A 22,610-nucleotide genomic window follows, 5' to 3' on the forward strand; every position below is an offset into this window, starting at 1 on the left:
TGGGCTGTCAGGTGTAGCAACCAAGGCTTTTATAAGCCAAGTAGTACCCAGCAGTTAAGCCCAGAGGTAACATTACTAGCTGGCACATTCCTTCGATTCGGGATACGCAGGAGTATTTTTCCCCAAAGAAATACTGTGAGGGAATCGCTGTGAATCCGCCTTTTGTGCCGGAGGTGAAGCCGGGTCAGCTGCGCCCTCTGCTGTCGAGAGCTGGAACAGGCGGAGGCAGCGGCCCCTTCCCGGTGTAACACCTGGGGAATTCTCTCCTGGAACTCCATGGACAGCGAACGCTGGAGCGCCCTGTGGCACTACAGTTTGGGCCTGCCTAGGTAATTGTGCTATCAATAATTTAAAATTAATCTCGAAGCCACTACCGAGTGGATCATAAATATTTCAGACACTTGCTTCAAAATTAAGATGTTTTACAGTGCCAAAATTTAATGTCAGGCTCCACAAGAGATTTCAATTATACCTCAGGACAAAGATATGTGAATTTAAAGCCTAGCAAAAACCTACTTTTAATTGTGGACTAGTGAGAAAGAAAGCTCTGCTGAAAGCCTCTATACTTGCATGGTAGTAACGTGCCTGATTTAATTTGCGTAACTCATATGGACTATCAAGATCAGCTTTTGCTTATGATTAAACAGATTATCTGATGACATTTTAGGGATCAACAGATTATAGTCCTTAATCCAAAGATGTAAGTAACAATGAAATCTTATTATTAGAAAACAAACAATGCAGTCAGAGCTGATCTGAAAATGACTCAGAAATCTTAGTAGGGTCAAGGCTAAGCACCTAAATTCTCCCCAGAAACACACACAGATTCTGGTTTCCAGACTTCCCTCTCTGCAAGTACTCAGATGAAAGACTGAGGGAACCAATTTATATCAGGTAGACCACTCAATTTTTTTCCCCCAGTATTTTAGGGCAAAATCCAGTTTTATGTTTATTTATACCACATGCAGACCCCAGCATTCATTGCAGTTGCAATATAGCATAAACCCATTAGTTTATCTTTAATCTCCCTGCTTCAGCTTCCACTACCACAAGAAAAAGTATCCTTGTGGTCCTGCCAGCCTGTAGACTGCAGTGAAACTGGCTAAACTCTAACTGATCAGATCTGAGTGTATTTTATCTGCTTTCAGTAATTTATGATATGCTAGCACTTGCAGATACAGTGCTACTGTATATGTATATGTATACTGTATAAATATATGGCAGAATATCCATATATTTACTCACAGAGGAAAACCTGGATTTAATGCTTCCAGTGGAACAGAAATAGTTGAGGAAAACGCAATGTGATTGGAAAAGAAATCTCATTTTACTGATAATATGTACTTCTGACCTCCTTGTGGTCTCCTTTACAAGCCATTACATAAGGTAAAGCAGGGTGGTACAGAGAGTGTAAGTGAAACACAAACAGGGAATAGCTGCTGGGCAGGCAGTATTTGCCCAGTGCTGTGTCCTCCACAGCAGCAATGAGTGCTGGTGTCAAGAGACTCTTGCAGATGTGACAGGTAAGCACTCAGACAATAGAGGAATGACTGGGAAGTTTGCAACCTGGCAGAAAACAAATGAATGTCCCCACAGAAGGAGCAGATGTGCAGATGTGGAACAGAATGCACAGGCCAGGAAATGCCTGAAAATGGGATTTACAAAATACTGCATGAGCTGATTACATGGAGCTGCTAGCAAATCAGCAAGGAGGGAGGTGATGTACATGGCTGAGAGCATAGAACCAGAAAATTCATGACAGAAAATTACTTCAATTCCACTGCATGCTCTTCAGTGTGTGATGTGCAGCATGCTTGCTTTCTGCAGTAAAGCCCAGCATAAGAAAGGTCTGAAAATGATGTTCAATATCTCCTTAGCCCTGCTCAAAAGCAGACATCATGCTGAACCCACTAAAACTTCATTCTTTATTTCATTCAAGTAGTCACTGAAAACACAGATGTCAATCTGATTATTACAAACACAATAAAATTCTGCACAGAATATCAACAGATTTTTGGTATAGCACTAACAGGAAAGTTTTTATCTAGGGTGAAAAAAATTCACCAAATCTTCAGGCTCTCTGAAGCAAAAGTCCAGACTGCAGGAACTTCTTCTGTAATGTAGACAAATGCATCCATTAGACACTGGCCCGGTGCCATCAATCCAAATAGCAGAGAGATTTTCAGATAGAAAGGCCAGCATATTATCTCACAGTCACACACCATCTAAATTGATTTAATCTAGACAATTTCATTAATTTGTAAGAAAGAAGAAAGTTCCCAAAAGCTCTATCAATTAGAACAGCTTCACTTTCACACTTTCATTTCTCACATTCAAGCAAAACACTAATTCACTGCATGCACTTTTCCAAAAAAAGAACTACCTTGCCAAAAAAACCACCCCAACCCCAAGCCAGCAGAACTGTGCTCTCAGGGGTACTAAAACAGTTAGTAATACTTGTGTTTATTTCAGTGGAAACAACATCAAGCATGAGCAGCTGAAGATGTATTGTTGCACATGACATGACATTGGTAGCCCATCCATAACTGCATCATCTCCAATTGAATCCTCCCTAATAAGAACAAGAAGAATCCAAACAAAATGTAACCTCAGCTGAGTTCTTCTGCACTGACACTGGTGAAATATTTTTTCCATTAGTTTCCAGTGATTTGCACTACTACTGGTTTGCCAGTATTTATCCAATATTCCCAGCAGTGAGAAATACATACATATGGTTGAGAAATTAGAAACAACTTTAAAAGATCATCAATAAAAATATATCTACAACTTGCAAAACATATAAGCACCAAAGACTGGATTCTGCACTATAGCTACAGATTCAAGCCAAATCAATTGGTTGGTAAATGCAGGGTTATATGCAGAGATTCAATTTGTTTAATAGGCTTAGGAAAAATAATTTGCATGTAATATTTTTTTCTTTTTCACTTTACTGCAAGGCATTTCACATTGAGAAGTCTTAGTAAGAAGTCACTTTTACAACCAAAATCTTAATTTCAACCACAATGAACTGTTCTGTTTAAATAATAATGCATTTATATACATCAGTCAGTCTTAGAATAATAAGAGGCCCTCAAGCATTACAAAAGCTTTACCTCACCATCTGTGATTCTGTGAGTTATGATTTCATAAATTGTTAAGTACAATTAGGAATACTCTCCCAGTTATAGAACTGTCTCCTTTTATATCTTCATGATATCTTACTGTTTCTTTATTCATTCTGCTGCTCGGAGATGGGAAAGCCTAAGCACATTTAAAAGATATTTTTGCAGGAAAAACAGACTCCAAAAGCATCTTAAATGAGCATGTTCTCTTAGACACAGATGTGCAGGCACCTTCCAAATGCAGCATCTGTCCAGTTAATATTTACCTAAATAGAGAGATGTTTCATTATATGGCTACCCACATAGAAAATTTACATTTCCTATGAACATGTATAGAATATAAGTGGACAAATAGAGAATAAGCAGATTTTAAGAAACCAAACATAATTACCTTTTAAATTGATATCAACATATTGAGACTTCTGGATTTTGTGAAGGAAATAGCTCTGCTCTTTAACAACTGCAACAAAGGTGTCCACATACAAGTACTATTTACTTCCACAGAGTATTTGGGCTGTAGCTCTCCATGCCTGCAAAGCACAGTGGTAGCAATAGTAATCAGTATAGCAGAATCATTACTAAGACTTCATCACAGCATTGTCATAGACTTCCCAGGTGACACAATTTAAAGAAAAGCAGTTAAATAGTAGCTTTGTCATGTCTTTTGAGTCATCTCTCTCTGCAAGTTCCTAGCATATAAAGAAGCATATAAGGAGTTCATTCCTCTCCAAAAATTAATGTGGAAGCTTTCCTTCATTTGGTACTACAGGTCTCCTCCCTTTCCCATACTGGTTTCTCACCTTCCCAACATTTCACTCTGATACCCAGTGCCAAAGCAATCCTGTTCTCCTACGTCAATTTGCCCAGTGTCCAAACATTTTCCCAAAACACTATACTGCTTGCCAGCTACACCTATTACTTCTGCTCACCCCACTTCACCTCCTCTTTTCCTGTGGTGCCGCAAAATGGGAGGGATGATGCTTTTCTCTGAAGTATTTGATTTGAAGGAGAAATGCCCTTTGTCTCCTGCTCTCTGTTTGGAAAAAAAAAACCAACAAAGAGTGCAATGGGCAATGTGCACATTGCCACAAGCCATCTCATCTGTGGTACCCTGCAAGGACCATGCCACCCATGCCATCAGCCTCTCGCTCAAAAGCAACAAGACAGGATCATTTATGTTTGGAAAAGACCTCCCAGACTGTCAAATCCAAGCTTTGACCTAATGCTACCATGTCCACATCACAAAGTGCCACATCCACTCATCTATTGAATGCTTTTACGTATGGTGATTCCACAAGTTGTCACTGACTTTCTGAGCTCATCACCCTTACATTGCTTTGTGAAGAGTTATTTCCTTGAGGATCTCATGGTCCCTGTTGATGATGACAGATCCAAAATGTATCAGCAAGCTGGGCCTTCTGCCATGCATGCCAGGGTTGCTCTGTATCCATGCCATGCTGGCAGGAGGGTGGACACAGCTGCCTCCCCACCCTCACAATTCTAAGGGACTTTTGTGGACCTTTGTGGAAGTCTGATGGCAGCCTCTGGGCAGAGGGACTGAGGAGGTGGGCACCCCTTCCCCTCACCTGAATCGGTGTGTGCCCAGGCAGGCACGAAGGCCAATGGCATCCTGGCCTATCTCAGGAACAGTTTGGCCAATCACAAGGGAAGCGATTGCCCTTCTGCACCACTGAGTACTAGTGAGGCCATTTCTTTTGTGCCGTGTCCAGTTCTGGGCCCCTCAGTTCAGGAAGGACATTGAGGTGCTAGAATTAGCCCAGGGAAGGGCAAAGAACCTGGGGGAGGGTCTGGAGTATGTGTCCTGTGAGGAATGGCTGAGGGCACGGGAGCTGTTTAGCCTGGAGAAAAGAAGGCTCATAGAGGACCTTATTATTCTCTGTAACTCCCTGGCAGAAGATTGTAGCCAGGCTCTGCTCCCGGGCAACCAGCAGCAGAAGAGGACATAGTTCTAAGTTGTGCCACTCGAAGTTTGGGTTGGCCATTAGGAATAATTTCTTCAACCAGAGGGTGATTAGACATTGGAATAGAATGCCCACGGAGGTGGTGGAGTCAGCATCCTGGAGGTGCGTAAGGAAAAACTGGACATGGCACTCAGTGTCTGGTTGACATGGTGGTGTTCGGTCGTAAATTGGAGTCGATGATCTCAAGGTCTTTTCCAACCTAAGTCATCCTCCTGTGGCTGTGATTCGCTTCCCTGCCCGGGAGCTGCCCGCAGAAGCGGGGGCTGGCTCGAGGCAGAGCAGTGCCCGCTCGCAGCCCGGCAGTGTCGCGCATGACCCGCTTCCCGCCCCGCCCGCACCCTGGGGCCGGCACAAGCGGCCCTGCCGGGCGGGATCGCGGCGCTGCCGGGCCGGGCGGAGCGGAGCGGGCCGGGCCGAGCCGGGCCGAGCGGCGTACGGGGGGTGGCGGCCCCTGCAGGATACCCGGGGCCTCGGCAGGCACCGCGCAGCCGGCGGTGTCAGTGCCACGGTGTCCGCCGGGGAGCGAGAGGCAGCGCCGGCGTCCGCCCGCCCGATCCCCGCGGCCAGGCCCCCGCATGCAGCCCTCACCCTGGAGCGGCGGCGGCGGCGGATCGAGGAGCTCTCGAGGTCCTCCCGGCAGCGGCTGCTGCAGTCGCGGGACAGGATGTTCTCCAAGTTCACCTCCATCCTGCAGCACGCCGTGGAGGCGGTAAGGCCGCCGGTGGGCCCGGCCACGCCGCGCCGGGGATGCGATCCGGGCCTAGCGCCGAGCGCGGGGCGGGGGCTCGGGCCGGGCCCGGTGCCCCTTCCCCGCTGCCCCCCGGCGCTGCTGCCGGCGAGGCCCCGCAGGGCGCGCATCCGCTCCCGGCTTGGCCCTGCCACGGGCGGGGGAGGCGGAGGCCGAGCTGCCCTGACGGGCCCCGGAGGGAGCACGGAAGGGAACGAATCGCCCCAGCGAGGCCCTGGAGAGCCGGGGGTAGCGGGGGAGAAGGGAGCGACTGCTGCCCGGGCGGCCGCAGCACAGCCTCCGGCTGTCACCGCCGGGCACTGCCGGGCCTGAGGGCAGCCCTGGCCCGGCCCTCACCCGGCCGTTGCCCGGCTGTTTCAGCGAGACAAACAATAAAGGAGAGGAATCGGGAAACTCCCCAGGATTTCCATCTCGTCGTGAGCACCAGACAATAGTCGGCGTCACCGGTGCTTCTGCAGGATGTTGTCAGTTTCAAAGCGACGCTTTCCATGCCTGGTTTATTTTGTGGTCGTGTGGGGGTCAGGTTGGCCGGGGGACGCGGGGCTGTGTGTGCAGCGAGGTTCCCTGACCGGGACTCGCGCAGTTGTGCTGGGCAGAGGAAGCGGGGCCTGTTCGGAGCTGCCATTGCTGCAGGCCGCGCTCGGCACTGCCTGGCCACACCATTTATTTTTGGCTTTTCAGTGAGGCGGGGTCTTGGTAGTAATTCCCTGCTTTTCAGCGCCTCTCCCACTAAGCCAGCACATCAGGAGACTTGACTGTGAAGAGGTGGTAAAAATTGGCAGTGAAATACTGAAGGTGGAAAGTGTTGAAGAAAAAAATGCCTGAAAAAAGAGCTTGCAGGCCAAATACAAATGATTGCAATAAGAGCCTGCATGCCAAATCCTGCCTCATCTGAGGGGCAGCCTTTGTGCATTAATGTATGCTTCGATGCTGCACTTCAGCATATACCTGTCTTTATGTGAGCCTGTAGTTCTGCAGGAGTATTCCGGTTTAAAAGTTAAGCATGTATTCATTAATTGCAGGCTTCTGGTTTGCTTTTTTAATGGTGTAGTGGCATTTAGAATGAAATGTTTTAAATAATGATGAAATGTTCTATTTGAAAACATTCTGACCACATGTGAATGCCTTCAATAGACAGTGCTTTCATTGGTGAGGAAACAGAAATTAGTGCCTGCCTGACTAAAGAAAGTTTGTTGTGGTGAGCTGTACCACGTTTTGAATAACAGAAATAAGAGTGGATGACTGAGAGATGCAGGAGGCCTACCAATTTGAGAGGTCTAATAGAAGTTACTCTTATGAGGGTGTTTACATAATTGATGTGTACAAAAATATATACAAAAATAACTGTATTTATTTGAGATGCAGTAAAAAATAGGAAAAACAAATTAGCTGAATGGAACAGGAGAAAAGTAGAGATAGCAGGGACTAGACATTCTTTTTTCATAGAAAAACCCAAACAAAAATACAGAAACATACTGATACCATCATTTTGCAAGTGAGTGCTGTCCAGCACCATGCTGTTTGTCCTTGCTCACCTCTGGTGTCCCTTGTAGAATTGCCTCATCCTGCTAACACCACCATGGTGGATCTCCTGATAAATACTGCACTGTTGCATTTACAGGATTGTGACAGCAAGAGCCACATACTAGGAATGAAACATGGAATTGCAAAAGCAGGAAGGTACTAAGAATGTTCCATACTTTATAAGTTTGATCTGCTAAGATGGAATTGAGAAATACAGATTTTTAACCAGTTTGGTGCTGTACGTGGCACCCAAGTTGTTTCATTCTCCCTGTTGTAAAAAGTTGTGGTCTGCTTAGCTTTGTATGGGGAAATGAAAACTCTTATAAATACTAAATATTAGCTCAGTCCACTTTGATGCTGCCTGCTGTTTTCAGAACCAAGGGATCTGGAACATGATTTTTGCTTGCTGTTTTTGCTGGGGAGCAAGTATAACATGGGCAGCCTCAATCAGATTCTTACTCCTGAATATCAGCAATAGAACTATTAATTAAGGTATCAGTTCTCAAAAGTTTTGGGTGCCTACCTCAGAGTTGGTAGAATTGCAACTGTACAGTTTTCAGCTGAGCTGGACACTTAAATACACTTGAAGAGCCTGGGTTTAGCTTTCATGGATGGGACTTCCTTAAATCAGAATGGTTTGGGTAGCCCTTCTGCCCTGTGCTTTCTCCTGCACATCACTGATATAATGCCCCTGCCCTGCCTAAGGGCCCACAGGCCTGCAGACTTTAGAGAGATGCATTTAAATAGTAAGGGTTCCCATGCTATTAGATAATGGTTGTTATCTTTCCCTCAATATGCCATCCCTCTGAACTCTGACGAGGCGTTCCAAAGGTTGACAGTCTGATAGACATGGCAGTATTTGCCTTTTACTTGTTCTGTGTATCACTCTTGAACTGGCTGCCCTTGACAGGACTGTGCTTGAGGCAAACATAAGGGATCAGTTGCTTTTTACTCAGTTTTTTTTCTTACCAAGGTTTTTTCCCAGAGAGGTTGTGGTGGTGGTCAAGACTAGCCTGGATGTGGCTTAAAACAACATGGCCTGGTAGGAAATGTCCTGCCTATGGCAGTGGAGTTGGAACCAGGTGGTCTTTTAAGGTCCCTTCCAACCAAACCTGTCTATGATCCTGTGATTCTGCTTGAATAACTCAAAACTTTCAGTATTTTCTGACTGAATTGCCCAAGTGTTTGAAACCATATTCCTCATTTTCATTACCGTTGAATTCTAGTTTTTTGCCACCTCTCATGTCAGTCCTGCCAATATTTTAGATACTTTTCGCTTTTCGGATTTTTCTGCAACATCCAGATGAGCAAGCACCACTGTGTTACCCTACCAATAGAGCATCCTTAAATTGAGTTGGATGTGTAGTGAGAATAATGGATAGGACTGCTGTCTTTGTTCTGTTACTTCAGGGCAGAACAGAAATGCTGTTGCTTCATGGGGTTCATATTATTAAATCTGTGACAGTTTATATATGGCTTGTCCTCAAGATGCTTTCTCTTTGCTATGCATTTCTGATACACTTTCATCCCAAAGGGTTATCCATGAGCACTACATTGTCAGCAACAACAAAATGTAGTGTACAGTAACAAAAGCAGCAAGTTAGACTTATTTTTCTTTTTTCTTTTCACTTACATTTCCCTAGACAAACCTAGACAAAATAGCTTATCTGAAGTGCCCATTCAGTGTTCAAAGGACTTACTTTGTGTTTGATTTGTACTTTTGGATGTTTCACCTTAATAATCTGTTCAAAGGGATGTTTTTTTAGCTGTGTATCTTGCAGGAAAAATATAATTTTGGTTGGTTTGAATTTCGCAGTTTGCTGTCAAACAGGAATATTTGTACCACGCAATTGAATGAATGAAGATTATGGTGCCTGCTGCACATTCTTGAGACTCCTCTCTCTACCAGCCAGTTACTCCACTCTATCTCTGACACTGGTATATTACCGTACTTTCAAGTAGCTTCTGTTTGTATTTTGAAGCAAAACTCAGATTTGAAAGAAACCAAGTCACTTGGTAAAGGCAGTGTTCCAACAGATTAGAACAGAATTTATTCCTCTTAAACCCACTTTATTTGATGTAATGACGTTATATTACTCGTTGTTTTAATGTTGGTATTAACAAATTAGATGACAGAATTTAATGCATGACTTGCAAGCATTTGCAGTCTTAATTTTATATGTGAGAGCAGTGGCCATTGTAAACTCTGTGCATTCATCAACTGAGGATCAAGTAAACCTTCAAGTGTTAATCCTTCTTCACATTTTCTCTGAGACCATTCACATTGGTACTGTAGTAAAGACTGAAGGAAGGCATTAAGTGACTGTGTTAGTCAGGGCAGTGTGCATGCAGTTCCCCTTCGTTCTCTTTGACCCAGTTTCTGCTCTCTTTTTTTTGCTCTGGCATCTAACCAGAGAGTACCTGTTATTTTTTTATATGGTGTTCTATTTCCTTTGTGAATTTGCCTTAAAGATATTGAGACATATCACCAAATTCTAATGTTTCCATCCTTTCTTGTATTGAATTGCACTTCTGAAAAACATACATGAAAAATATGACAATGATTTTTACATGCACAGAAGAATTGCTTTTAAATACTGCATATACATAAGTTTCTTTGCTCTTTATGTTATTTTTTTTTTTCTGCCTAAACATGAATTCTATATGCTTTGACAAATGACATGGAATTATATTTTGGACAGGTTTTGTCATGAGCAGACTGTAGTTCTGGTCAAAGATCTGTCACTCTCCTGAGAACAGCACTTTTTGTGAAAGGAGTGAGCTTTGATTATTTGTTACATGTTGTCACCAGAAGGATGAGGCACCATGTGTTAAGTTCAGCTCACTCCCAGGAAGCCCAACTGCTGGAACTGGGCACCAGATGGAAGATCTTGCTAATCAATGGCTGCTCCAATGGGCTGCAGCTCAGTGGTGTTCAGTGAATTTTATCTAATTCATACACCAACACCTACACTGTAGGCTTGAAGATCATGGGGGGTTTTTCCCTGGAGGAGGAGAACTTCACTTTGCGATTAAGAATTACTAAGAAAATATTTAATTACATCAGGATTAATTACAGAGTCAGAGAATATTCTGTGTTGGAAGGGACCCACAAGTCCAGTTCTTAAATGAATGGCGCATACAGAGATTAAACCCACAACCTTGGTGTTATTAGCACCATGCCCTAACCAGCTGATGTAATGGTGAGAAATAACTGCTTTTCTAAGGTAACTCCTTCAAATTAGACAAGTAGCAGGAATTAATGGCCTTCACAAGGAATTCTGGTTTGCTTCAGAATCTCCATACAAGTATGAGTACTTACACAATAGAGTAGTTATTCAGGCTGGCAGCTGTAACATGTATTCCATCTCAGCTGATAGCTAATAATTCATCCTGAAATAGAAACTTTAACCTCATACTAATACTACCTGTCCTGGTAGGGTTAAAGCATGTCAGCCAAGTGTTAGAGTTTCCAATTCTAACAGTCAGTTCTTGGCTCTGTATACATATAAGCTTGGTGTCTTGGTCTTGGTCTTGACCTTGATTTTGTGTCTGAATAACTATATTCAGAGGATTGCTTGGTGGGTTGTTTTTTTTTTCCTTTATTTTGTTTTGTTTGTTTGCTTGTGGGTTATTGTTGGGTCATTTTGATCAGCAAACACTTAACTCAAAATAATCTTGCTGGGCTTACATCTCCAGTTGGTGGCAGTGCTGATGGTGTGTTCCCAATAGGCTGCACTGTCCAGGTGCACACACATGCTAATGTTATCTCCGTTTGCTGTGTCTGGCTTGCTGTCCTGATCAGAGAAGACTGAAATCACTTGGCATTTTAATTTGAAAGGGCAGGAACTATCCCTGAATTATTTTTTAACCTCTGAGAAGAGTCCCTAGAGGCATTTGTTGGGAGGGAGAATGTGTATATCCACAGTTCTCTCCCATGGTGGATAAATTATTGACGATGCTCAGAAGTGAAATCCTTTTCCTGGCACTGCTCAGAGGCACTAAATTCATCTTGAGGCATATTAGACGAGAAGAAGTGGAGAGGAAAATCACGTCAGCCAAGGATAAGTCTTTAATGTTATCTATCATGTGTTACTTTGGAAATAGAGTGGTCTGAGAGGTCTGTATTCCTCAAAAGTTGTCTCTGGGTTATTCATCAGCTGGCGTTGAGGCTTTGATACAGCATTTTTTTACAGAAATGATCATTACATTGCTTGAAATACACATCTAGTGCAGCTAGTGTGACATACAGAGCACGATACACAATATCATATGCTCAGTCTTCAGTTTGTTTGTTTATTCTTCTGAATTTCAATAACCTAGTAAATGTCACAGTAAAATAAACTGGTTTTGTGCAGTGTAGTGTGTTCAGATACTCTGAATGTGCTGCTCTGAGTGCCCAGCTGTGGAAGGCTCAGTGAGTGCACAACCTGTCAGGGAGAGGATAAGCACTGTCAGTTTGATTTCCTGGTTGCCATTTATTTCCAAGGGCACATTTCCACCCGGGATGGAAGCAGAGATAGTTGCCAAGCACCACTACTTCTCCAGAGTCTTGCATTTCAAAGTCCTGTGTGCAAAGGGCTGTTAACAATTAGCATTGCACTTACATTGGCATGGAATGCTTGTCATATACTGGGCTTTACAACTTTACCAAGATAAATTTAAGTGTCATTAAATTCAAGGCAAAGAAAAGAGTGATGTGGAAAACATCCAGGGCTTTTTCAAAGAAATCAACACCACCCAGTAAAGACCACATGAGCCTATAGTGTACTAGACTGTTAGTACATATATATTAGCCCTGTTCCCCTGAGCCTTTGTGTGCCCAAGAACTGAGACATAGCACAGTATATTTTAGACCCTATGGGGAGACACAGAGTTAGTCTCAAATGTGGCATCTGTAGCTCCTGGGGAGAAAACTTCCTTCAGTTAACCTTTCTGTGTGAAGTTAACTGACCCCTGGCACAGGTTCCTGGAGAGGCTGTGGAGTCTCCATCCTTTGACATACATATTCAAAAGCCATCTGGACATGCTCCTGAGCAGCCAACTCTAGGTGACTGTGCTGTAGCAGAGGGGCTGAATTGGATGATCTCCAGAGGCTCCTTCCAACTTCTGAGTTTCTGTGAGGGACTGGACTCCATACCCTGTCAGGATAGTTCAACTCCTTACCCTTCCAAAACAGACACACCAGTTTATACTTGGAATTCTTTCTGTTTGCCCACAGGGGTCATTGCTGCCATCCTGTCAAGTGATAATCCCCTATTTCAGGATGGCCTGTAAAAGAATGACTTGAGGACTTGATGGTCAAAAAAAAAAACCAGCCCTCAAGCAAGTAGGATTAGGCCTCAATAACAACAGATCCTTCTATGACCTATTGAATTGTTGAAGTTTTCCCTATAGCATTTCTGATTTTACCAGCTCAAAACATTCATGGGCACAAATTCAGTGCTTGTCTCAGTCCTCACTTTGGAGAGCAGAGTGGTGAAATGATTGTGGTCCTTTTTTCACAGGCTGCCTGTGGTGTAATAGGCCACAAGCCATCTGTGTCAGTGGGGAAGGAGCAGTGCTGATGATGACTTTGTGGGGGGCTGCATTTCCTTCTTTCACAGCGTTATTCCTGGATGCTGCTCACACCCAGCCAGCCATCCCAAACTCCTCCAGGAAAGAAGAAACTTCCTTTTCTTGCAGAAATGAAGCAAGAAACATATTTGTCTAAAAAAAACCCAAAACAACTTGCCAAACTCTGGGTATGGGCCTAAAAAAGCAAACAAAAAATGTGCAAAAAAGAAAAAGCGAACAAACTCAACCTAAAAACTGAACAAAGATCTTTTAAAAGAAGTTATGAGTAACAAGAAAAAAGGCATGGCAAAAACTGGATAAAACAACTAATTGGTATTTTTAAGGGAGCAGACAGAGAGAACAGAGCGTACAGAAAAGAAGGCATCAAGAGCAGATGTAAAAGAACATTTTTTCCAACAGGATAAAACTGTGGTCTAAACAATACAAACATACATTTCTAGTGTTGCTTTGCTGTAGGAGCAATTGCTTTTGCTGCTTGAAATAGATTGTCTGGTGATAGAGACATCACAGAGATTATTACTGATGTTTACAAGGCAGGCAGTGTGGCATGGGGCTCAGCCATGAATAATGAATGTAGTCCTTGTTAAAGGTAAAAGGGCAGAGAGTAACAATTGTAGCACTATCTGCAGCACTTTACTTCCAAGTATAAGATAAAATTGAGTTTAGTCTCTGAGCAAGTATGTTCATTCCAGTTCTAACTGGTTTTTGTTTGTTGTGTTTTTTTTTCCCATAGCTCGCACCTTCCCTTCCATTACAAGAAGATTTTGTTTACCACTGGAAAGCAATCACCCATTACTACATAGAGACCTCAGGTAAAAGAGGAAAGCACTCTGTGTTTGTTTTTTTTATTGTGGAAACTAGAATTCACTATTTCAGTGTTTTTAAAAAGTAAAGATTAAGAAATCCTAAAATGAGTGATGTCATTAATTAAAATACCAACAATAATAACTAATAATTAAAAATATCATGTACTTCCACCTGTAAAAATAGGCATGAAAAATGGTTGAAGTCTTGTTTCCTGAGTACCATGTAGAGAACTGCACTTTTTACATCTGACCCAGTTTCTGCCTTCACATACTCTGTTTAATCTAAACAGACAGCTGCAGAAATGCAGTCCTGCTGTTAACTTTTTATCGCTTTGCATCGGGGATTTTCTTTTTCTTTGCAAGATTTCAACAAAAGTAATTTTGTGGTCATAGATTTTACCAGACACAGATGGATTCCATGTGCTCAGTATTAGTTGTTTTTGCTTTAGTGTCTTGTCTCAGCGTAAAGTACTTTGATAGCATAGACAAGTTTTGTTAAACCTTACTTAGATGCTACACTGCTCTTCTTAGAAATGGATATTATGATAAAATATGGCTGTAGTTGCTTTGTTTTAAACTCTTCTCTGTTTTGGGTTTTTTTTTTCAACAATTATGCAGCACATAAAATTTTAATTTTGGACCTAGTTATGAAACAATTATGTTTTAAAAGTGAATGTTGCCATGCTTTCCTCAAGCATATTAGTTCTGACCTTCTACTGCAAGAGCTGTTGAATCTGTTTTTGTGTCTGATGATCTTGTTTATATCAATATTTACTCATAAAACTGCAACATGACCCTTGGTTCCAAATACCCATCATTTGGAACACTATGTGATGTTTCCAAAGGTGGAAATGACAGGGTGGCAGAGAAAACTGACACCTGCAGTGACGTGGTGCAAAATAAAAGTGACCTCTCTCACAGAGTTTCAGCAATCTTTTGAAAAACAAGTTTCCACACGGTGGATATATTTCTGTCCTCTGCAGTAGGAGCAGAATTATGTGTAGAAAATTCAAGCAAAAACACTCCAGGCTAACTGGAGGTTGTGGCCATGACCAAAATCACTCTGACATGGCAGTTTCCCTGTGTGATCTTGTTGCCAGTTGCATGCAAGTGACAAGTTATTTTTAGATCATTGCATAAACAGTAGTAACCATTTCCCTAGGATAGTTGTTCAAGTAGAATTCAGCTGAAAAAAAATAAAGAGGAAAATCTTCATGCGTGGATATGGTCTACACTGTGTGAATGCCAGCTCCAGTGGCATAAATCCACTTCAGTTTCATGACTTTAATATTATAAAATCGACATCTTACCCTTTCCTTCATAAAGTTTGACGGACTTCTATTTCAATGCAGAAAGTACAAAAGAGAAATGTAAAGGCTTTTGGAGAATAAGCAGCATAGAGTTTAAATTTTTTTTGTTGTTACCACAGAAAAGCCATTTATTTAGTAATCTAGTTTATAAAGGAACTGATCAACTGCAAATTAGGCTGATGTTAGGCAAATTTTGTCTCAGTGTAAAGTACTTGATAGCATAGACGAGTTTTGATAAACCTTACTTAGATGCTACACTGCTCTTCTTAGAAATGGATATTATGATAAAATATGGCTGTAGTTGCAAACTGATGTTTGCAAATTAGGCAAATGAGGCCATTCACAGATTCAAGAATACTGTATGAAGGGTCAAAGAGGAAATTATCATGACCTAGTGCATACTAAACAGAAGATTGAGAGTTGTACCTTTCCCTCCCTTGGCTTGCTGTCTACCAGTAGAAATTTTCCTTTTTTGACTGTGTTCTTAATGCATGTTTTGAATTTTGGCACTTCATCTTTTCCCCATTGCAAGGTCAGATATCTGTCCAATGCATATTCCAATGTACATGTTCATATACAGTTCTGAAATTTTTCTGTAAGACATGTTAAAAACTTGCACTGTATATATGGTTCTTTAAGTGGATGTCATGTTTATGTCAAGTTTTAAATTTGGAACTGAACTTAAATATAAGGGCAATTTTTACATCATTCTTAATTGCCTGTTTCTTTTATTTAGATGACAAAGCTCCTGTGACTGATACCAACATTCCCTCTCACCTGGAACAGATGTTGGATATTCTAGTTCAAGAAGAAAATGAGAGGGAATCAGGTGAAACAGGGCCATGTATGGAGTATTTGCTACATCACAAGATTTTGGAGACACTCTACACACTAGGAAAAGCTGATGTATGTATCTCTCAGCTTATCTCTTGTGTGAACTCCTAGTTGTGATAGAGACTGAAGTTCTACAGTAGGTGGTAGTGTGGGACACTGAACTCCAGCTAAGAGCTGCTTGATTATATTACAAATATACCAGTGTATACTACCAGCATATTACAAATAACAGCCTTTTACAGGTGTGAGCAGGGAGACAGCCCTGAGGTGCTGGCTGAGACAGAATCCTGAGACTCACCACTATGCTGACAGTGCAGCTATAGAAGCAGGAGAAACATTTTTCTTCAGTCTGGAGTTTTTCTGGCTACTACAAGACAGTATTATCCCTCTCTGTCCCTTGTTAAATGTTGGGGGATTCTTGGGTGAAAAGTGCTGTGTTAAATACAAATTTTTGATTAACTTTTCTGAGTATGTTGAGCTATTACTCAGAAAGATTTTGATAGCAGAAAGCGTTAATTTGGGTTGATTCCCAGAGAGGTTTTATACTTTGGCAGCATTGTCTGGTTCTCCATGTCTGCTTTGTGGCACACAGGAATTTACCTTCATGGTCTTGGTCCATCCTTGCTGCTGTCTTTCTTGGCAGACTTGTGAGCTAAAATGTGTGGGGTTGGGTGGATCATGGGGTGAATTAGCTTGGCAGCCCTTGTGGTAGAATGTTTTGTATCACAGTGCAGATGCAGTTAGGGAGGTATGGTTTATCCTTTTCCAAGGATAAATGGTGCTCTCCAGGGTTTCCTTCTCAGCCAGTCTTTTACACATTGTCGTGAATTTTTAATCAATTTTACATAAACGGGCAGCACAGGACAGTGGCTGGCTTAGCCTGAGACCTTCCTTGCTCTGTAAGAGCCAGAGATCTGCAGCACCTATTACTGTACCAGCTGTCCTACAGTCAGGCTGAAATACCTGCTCCAGTTGGGCTTAAAAACAACAACACTGCTGTATTAAAGATACTTGCTCAGAAATAAAGCTTGTTCAGTAATCTCTAAATGTTGTCAAGAAACCAAGATGAAATGGTGACATATGTGAAGTGGGTAATTAGTAGTGTGTTTCTAAGAGTTGAAAGAAGTCATTCTGTACTCATACAAATATGTCTGTACAGGCAATTCTTGTACAGCTTGTCTTTACACTTTGCCACTTGTGAGTTGATACATCTGAAGTAAACACACAGTTCAGTGCTTGCAAGATGTTGCAAAGATCTGGTGCAAAATGAATACTTCCCTTTCACAGCAGTCAGTTAGACTTACTACATTACTGTGGACCTACCCTGATGGTACATGTCCTGCCATTCTGTTCAAAGGATTGCTTGACAACTCAGCAATGATTATGGATTAAAAATCTAGAGATAATTACTTAGAAAGGCGAGCCAGGTTAGATTGTTTCCACCTCAGCTGCATTCAAACTTGCAGTGAAACAGATGAGGGAAATCATGTGAGTTAAAATTAACAGCATTTATTAACATGGTAGAACACATTAGTTTGGGGAAATTTAGCTAGAAACAAAGGTACGTAAAGGCCCACAAGCCATCAGATCTGGAGATATGAAAGTCCTTTCGTGTGGTGCAGTGCATTAGGGACAGTAGAACAAGGGTCTGCATGCTTCACAGATATTTATGATTTATATTCTGCTCAGGGAAAGCAACAGCTTTCTCTTGTCCTAGACCATCTGTGCGCTTTAGCTGCCTAAGGTTAATTGCTCGTGACTTTAATAAACCTTCTGTAGGTATTAAGATTTTTATAGTTTATCATTCTGTATTTGTATGTACTGACTCACTGAATTGCTGGATTTTGTGGCACAGTACCTTAAAAGACATCTGACCCGTAGCAAATTAATTCCAAGTTAATTTCCCCTTATCACTGTAATGATACAGAATATTTTCTGGAAAGATTGGTAGAAGTTTGCCCTAGAGCAATTAATTGAAAGTATGAATAATTTGAAAGAGAAAACAGTAATGAGATGCAATATTTGTTATTGATCTCTGTTAATATTGATAAAAGTAATACGTTAACAGATGATGACTTTGTAAAAAGTACTTTTGGTTAAATTACTGCTTTTTAATTAGCCATTCTGAGTGAAAAATTTACATCTGTATTTTTCTCCACATTTATTGTATTTTTGTTGTTGTTCATCTGATTTTTTCAGTGTCCCCCAGGAATGAAACAGCAAGTTCTGGCTTTTTATACAAAACTTCTTGGAAGAATACGGCAACCTCTTCTTCCCCACATAAATGTGCATAGGCCAGTGCAGGTACTGTTCAGATTTTAGTAAACTATATTTTTGCATGACAAGTTTCTTTTATTCTGCTGTCTTTATTTCTTTAATAATCTTAATAAAGAATTATTCCTTTAATTTTTCCATTGTCAGATGAATTAAGGAGATTGCTTGGGTACCATATCAGGGTTTTTTTTAATGTGCTGATGTTTAGCACCTTGGACTGCCACTGCAATGCAGGTCATAAAGAAAATTTGTTCATAGCTGTCTAAATCCAGAGCAAGTGTTCCAGTCAATACTCATACATAACTGTAGTGTGTATATAGAAAAATAATTCAGTCTATTATTCCTAGAAAAAGCAATAACTTTCTGTCTTAATTTTCTTTATGTGACAGAAGTTAATCAGGCTGTGTGGTGAGGTTCTGGCAACACCAACAGAAAATGAAGAAATTCAGTTTCTCTGTATAGTATGTGCAAAGCTGAAACAGGATCCATACCTGGTTAACTTCTTCCTTGAGGTGAGTAAATCAATTCAGAATTTTACAGGTGTATTTACTGTGTCATATGCAAAATCTAGTGGAGAAGTGGTGCTGTCACATTGTGCTTCATAGCTTAGTTTACATTCCATCTGTTATTTTTTTATCCTGTGATATCAGAAATCTTGTTCAGATTTTTTTTTTCTCCCAGAGACTTTATACATCTGATTTTCACAAGAATTTAATTCATGGCTTACAAATACACCTGCCCATGGTCCTTTTCTTTGGGAATGAAAGTGCCTTTAGAGTAGGGATATGAATTGCAGTGTAGAACACTCTGTGAAGGAGACCTTGGCCTTCTTGTGTTGTTTTTGTCATCCCAACAAAGACCAAGGGACAGATTGCAGGGGGCACTGAAACCTTGCAAGCTGCTGAGTGTTCTGCAGGATTGGGCTCTTATTTGGTAGTGGCACATATGTTTGAGCTGCAGTGCCAGCTCACAGTCTACAATACAGCACCATCTTCTAAGACAGCCTGTAAGTATCTGTACTGCCTCCTTTAACATGTGGCGTTATGAAATCAGAGTGGGAGGATAAACAGTTTCTGGACTGACTTTCAGTTCCTATTTAGAAGGAGCATAAAAAAATTTGGTTTGTAAAAATCCATTTAGAAATGCCTTTTGCTCCCACTTTGCTGTTTCCTATGGTCACACAGTCTCTATTAAATACGTGCTACTTTCCTGAAAAATATTCCTTCAGGACTATTTCACAAGCTTTCCACAAACAAGATCTCTGACAGAAGAGGCTGCTAAACTGCAAAAATATGTTATTTTCCATTAAGTATGTGATTATCATTTGTATGTCAGTAGTAAGAATCCATCTTAAGTTTTTTTTAATTTTAATTAAGTATTATCCTGATTGCCATTGTATCCAGTGTAGTTATACAAGCAGCAGAAATGGTATAAGGATTGAAAAGTTAATGTTTAAACATTAGAAGCACTCAGAAGCAAACTACTGCATATATTACATGCAAGATATGGTAGAATTCTAAACCAGGATTACTTTTAGTGTTATTTGTGTAAGTTGTATGGTCTAAGCCTCTTAAATAGTGCCCTTGCAATCAAACCTGAGAACCCTAGTCATAAGAACCACAAGTGTTTTGTCCTACTTTTATTAGTGTTCTTCCCCAAAACAGCATTTTAAGATTCCAGTATTAAAAAACAGACATGAAGAAACAGATGATTCCAAATTTCAAAGACTCTAGATTCACAAAATGCTGGCTATGGAGTTCAGGCAAGCTGGCAAACATTTCTTGTAGCTCCTGTTACTTCACAGATTATTCTAGGTGTTGTAGCCTAAAGCATTTGTCTTCATGACTTGTGATGTTTTTTTTCCAGACCAGTTATGTGGGGTGCAGAATTGTGCTTCATTAGAATAGGATATTCTGGTAGTTCACATTTGGCCTCTTAGAGGTGCTGTTGTGACTTGATCACTTTCAAATGCATGAAAGGGTAAATTTACAGAATTCAGTGTGGCATTTCTATCTCCAGTCTCCAACACTTTCAAGGTGAAATGCAGATGGATCTCTCCAGAGAGTGTTAATATCTGTTAGTTTTGCTTCCTTCTTTGACTGTTTCCAGTTGGTTTATACAGGATTTTTTGAACACAAAAAACTGGGTGTCTTCAAACTCACTTCCTTTGTATAATTCCATATCAAATAGTTTGTTGATAGAATGCTGGTTTATATTTTAAATTTTATTTATATATATATAAAAATATATTGGTTAATCAATATAGGTGAAATCTTTAACTTACAAGATTTAATCAGTAAGTACATGGCATAACTGTATTGCTTGGGCAAGTTATGTCTGTTGTGGAAATAAGAACTGGAAGAATTTCATCCTACTTTATTAAAACTTTAGGATCCCTATACTAATTTTATTTTGTCTTTAATGTATCCCTTTATTTTTTAACTGATTTTTCCTAGTTCTTGTGCAGAGAGAAAAAATATACATTGTAATGTTTATTTGTCAGCTCTGCCTCAGTTATATTTTAGGGTCAAGTTGCCTCATTGCATCTCATCCCATTTTAGGTGAGATACTCCTTGCAACTGATTGTTTCTGGCAAAGGGACAGTTAGCTCTCTGTGCTTCAACTTCAGCTCTTGAGACCTTGAAAAAGTTCTAATATAGTAGCTAAATAGTTGTATCTTCATTTTATAAAATGAACAATAGTTTCACTATTCACTTCTGCTTTCAGTACTATGAATTATTACCTTTTTTATTTCTCACCACAAATTAAGTAGAGATTTCCATCAGCTGTGATATCTCTTGATGTTTTCACAGAACTCTTTTTAAATCTATCAGAATTTAGACATGGCATCATTCACTGCAGATTTTAAAACTGATGTTTACTGATCACAAAAATACAAAAGTGTGGTTTTATATTATCTGCTCTTTGTTAATTCTGAATTCACAAGTACTTTGTTTAGAAAGCATTGAATATGTGTTTTATGTAACCTTTTCTATTAGGTCATTCAGGATCCTGTTTTGCACCTTTGCAGAAGGCAGGTGAGCAGCTGAGCTGCAGAATTGCATGATTAAACAATAGGAAGCTTCAATACACACAAAAGTTCTGCCTTTGTGTTGTTCAATGTACAAACTGCTTTGTGTCACCTGCCAATGTAAGAGTAATGAGCTATGGACACATTTCGAGGGGCATTCATACACTTATATATTTTAGTTCTGTCTTCACTGCCTTGGCTAAATAAAAAATGGCCTTTCAAATGGCAGAAGAATCGAGACATGAAGTAATAAGCCACTATAAGATAAAATAAGTATTTTACAGAACATTGCCCAGTTTTTGGAGAAAAAAAATATTTTTCCCTCTAGCAACCCTGCCTGCAGCTTGAGTGTGCCAGCAACAGTGCAAAGTCCAGGACTGAAATGCTGTTCCAACCTTTATGTGCAAGGGTCACTGTTGTGATTCAGATATTTCTGTGTGTTGATGAGGAGGATGGGACAATACTGAAGGATTGCAGAAGCTCTGGTGATAGACAAACTTGGTTCAGACAGACATCTTTTTGTTGCTTTGCTAGCCTTGCGCTTTTCACACTGTAAAAAAAACCAAAACTGTATTGAAGCAGTAATTTTTCTACTGCATTCAAAGAGCATCCTTATTTTATAGCATGCAGTCTTCTGCTTTTACCACTGGTTTGCTTCTCCAGGGAATTGGTTCTGAGAGTGCATCACAATGCCCAGTGCAAATTCCCCTCAATGAATGCACAGCACTCGAGCAAGTGTTCACAGCAGCTCTCCAGTTTTCTGCCTGACTGTCATGTACTCAGTCCCTGCTGGTTTGTCTGAACTAAAATCCATTAACCCCAAATGGTTAGTCTTTTAAATTATTAATGCTTGAGATATATTTGTAATAATTTTGGTGTTAGCATAGAGAAGGGAACCGTTTGGATTTATAATCTCAGTACAGTTCTCACTTGAAAGTAATGTCTTGTGCTGCATTCTAATTTATGATTCCAATAAAGTATTCTTCACCTGCGCTTATGCCAGAAGAACACTGAATTCTTGCCTTTCTGTGAGTTTCTTCATGGTATCTCAGAGCACAAATTTAAATGTCTTTTTATGTGCTGGAGACAGATTTATAGGAAGACAGATGGGTTGCCTTTTTACAGGCAAAGCAGAGATGGTTTGGAGCTTCCAAGGAGGTTCGCTGTGACCTTTTAGAGTATCCAGTGCCCAATGCTAACTTGTAATATCTTCTATCCATTCAGTCCACTCAATTTTTTCTTCTTGAGAAACACAATTTGAGAGTACTCTGCTGTCAGAAAAGGTGTTTCTTTCCCTTTCGTGTTGAAGGTAAAATCTCAAGAAATTTAGGATTATTTTACTTGTGTGATTCCAGCTGGAAATAGTGTTTCAGACATTAGATAACTGTGAGGCCTTGACACA

At 40.8% G+C, this 22,610-nt stretch overlaps 1 protein-coding gene and 1 long non-coding RNA gene across 6 annotated transcripts in view; one reads left to right on the top strand and one right to left on the bottom strand.

Moving 5' to 3' along the window:
- Positions 1-1,911: 1,911 nt before the first annotated feature.
- LOC107206965 lies at positions 1,912-5,803 on the bottom strand. The gene is made up of 3 exons (XR_004498094.1): positions 5,693-5,803; positions 3,514-3,652; positions 1,912-3,388 (listed from the first exon to the last, which is right to left on the bottom strand). It is a non-coding gene; the product is annotated as an uncharacterized LOC107206965 (long non-coding RNA).
- Positions 5,546-22,610, top strand: part of FAM160B1 (family with sequence similarity 160 member B1) — a 34,086-nt gene continuing 17,021 nt past the window's right edge. The window contains exons 1-7 of one of the 5 annotated variants that reach the window (XM_033515566.1): positions 5,546-5,813; positions 7,474-7,532; positions 13,687-13,765; positions 15,806-15,975; positions 18,103-18,207; positions 18,567-18,689; positions 21,177-21,215. In XM_033515566.1, the coding sequence (XP_033371457.1) occupies positions 15,856-15,975; positions 18,103-18,207; positions 18,567-18,689; positions 21,177-21,215 (387 nt within the window). In that variant the 5' untranslated portion in view covers positions 5,546-5,813; positions 7,474-7,532; positions 13,687-13,765; positions 15,806-15,855. Of the gene's footprint in view, positions 5,814-7,473; positions 7,533-9,194; positions 9,315-13,686; positions 13,766-15,805; positions 15,976-18,102; positions 18,208-18,566; positions 18,690-21,176; positions 21,216-22,610 lie in introns of those variants that run through there. The other 4 variants (XM_033515565.1, XM_033515564.1, XM_015633494.3 and 1 more) reach the window with 4 other exon arrangements.

This window comes from Parus major, chromosome 6 (assembly GCF_001522545.3).
Source record: "Parus major isolate Abel chromosome 6, Parus_major1.1, whole genome shotgun sequence".
In the NCBI taxonomy this organism is placed as follows: Eukaryota; Metazoa; Chordata; class Aves; order Passeriformes; family Paridae; genus Parus; species Parus major.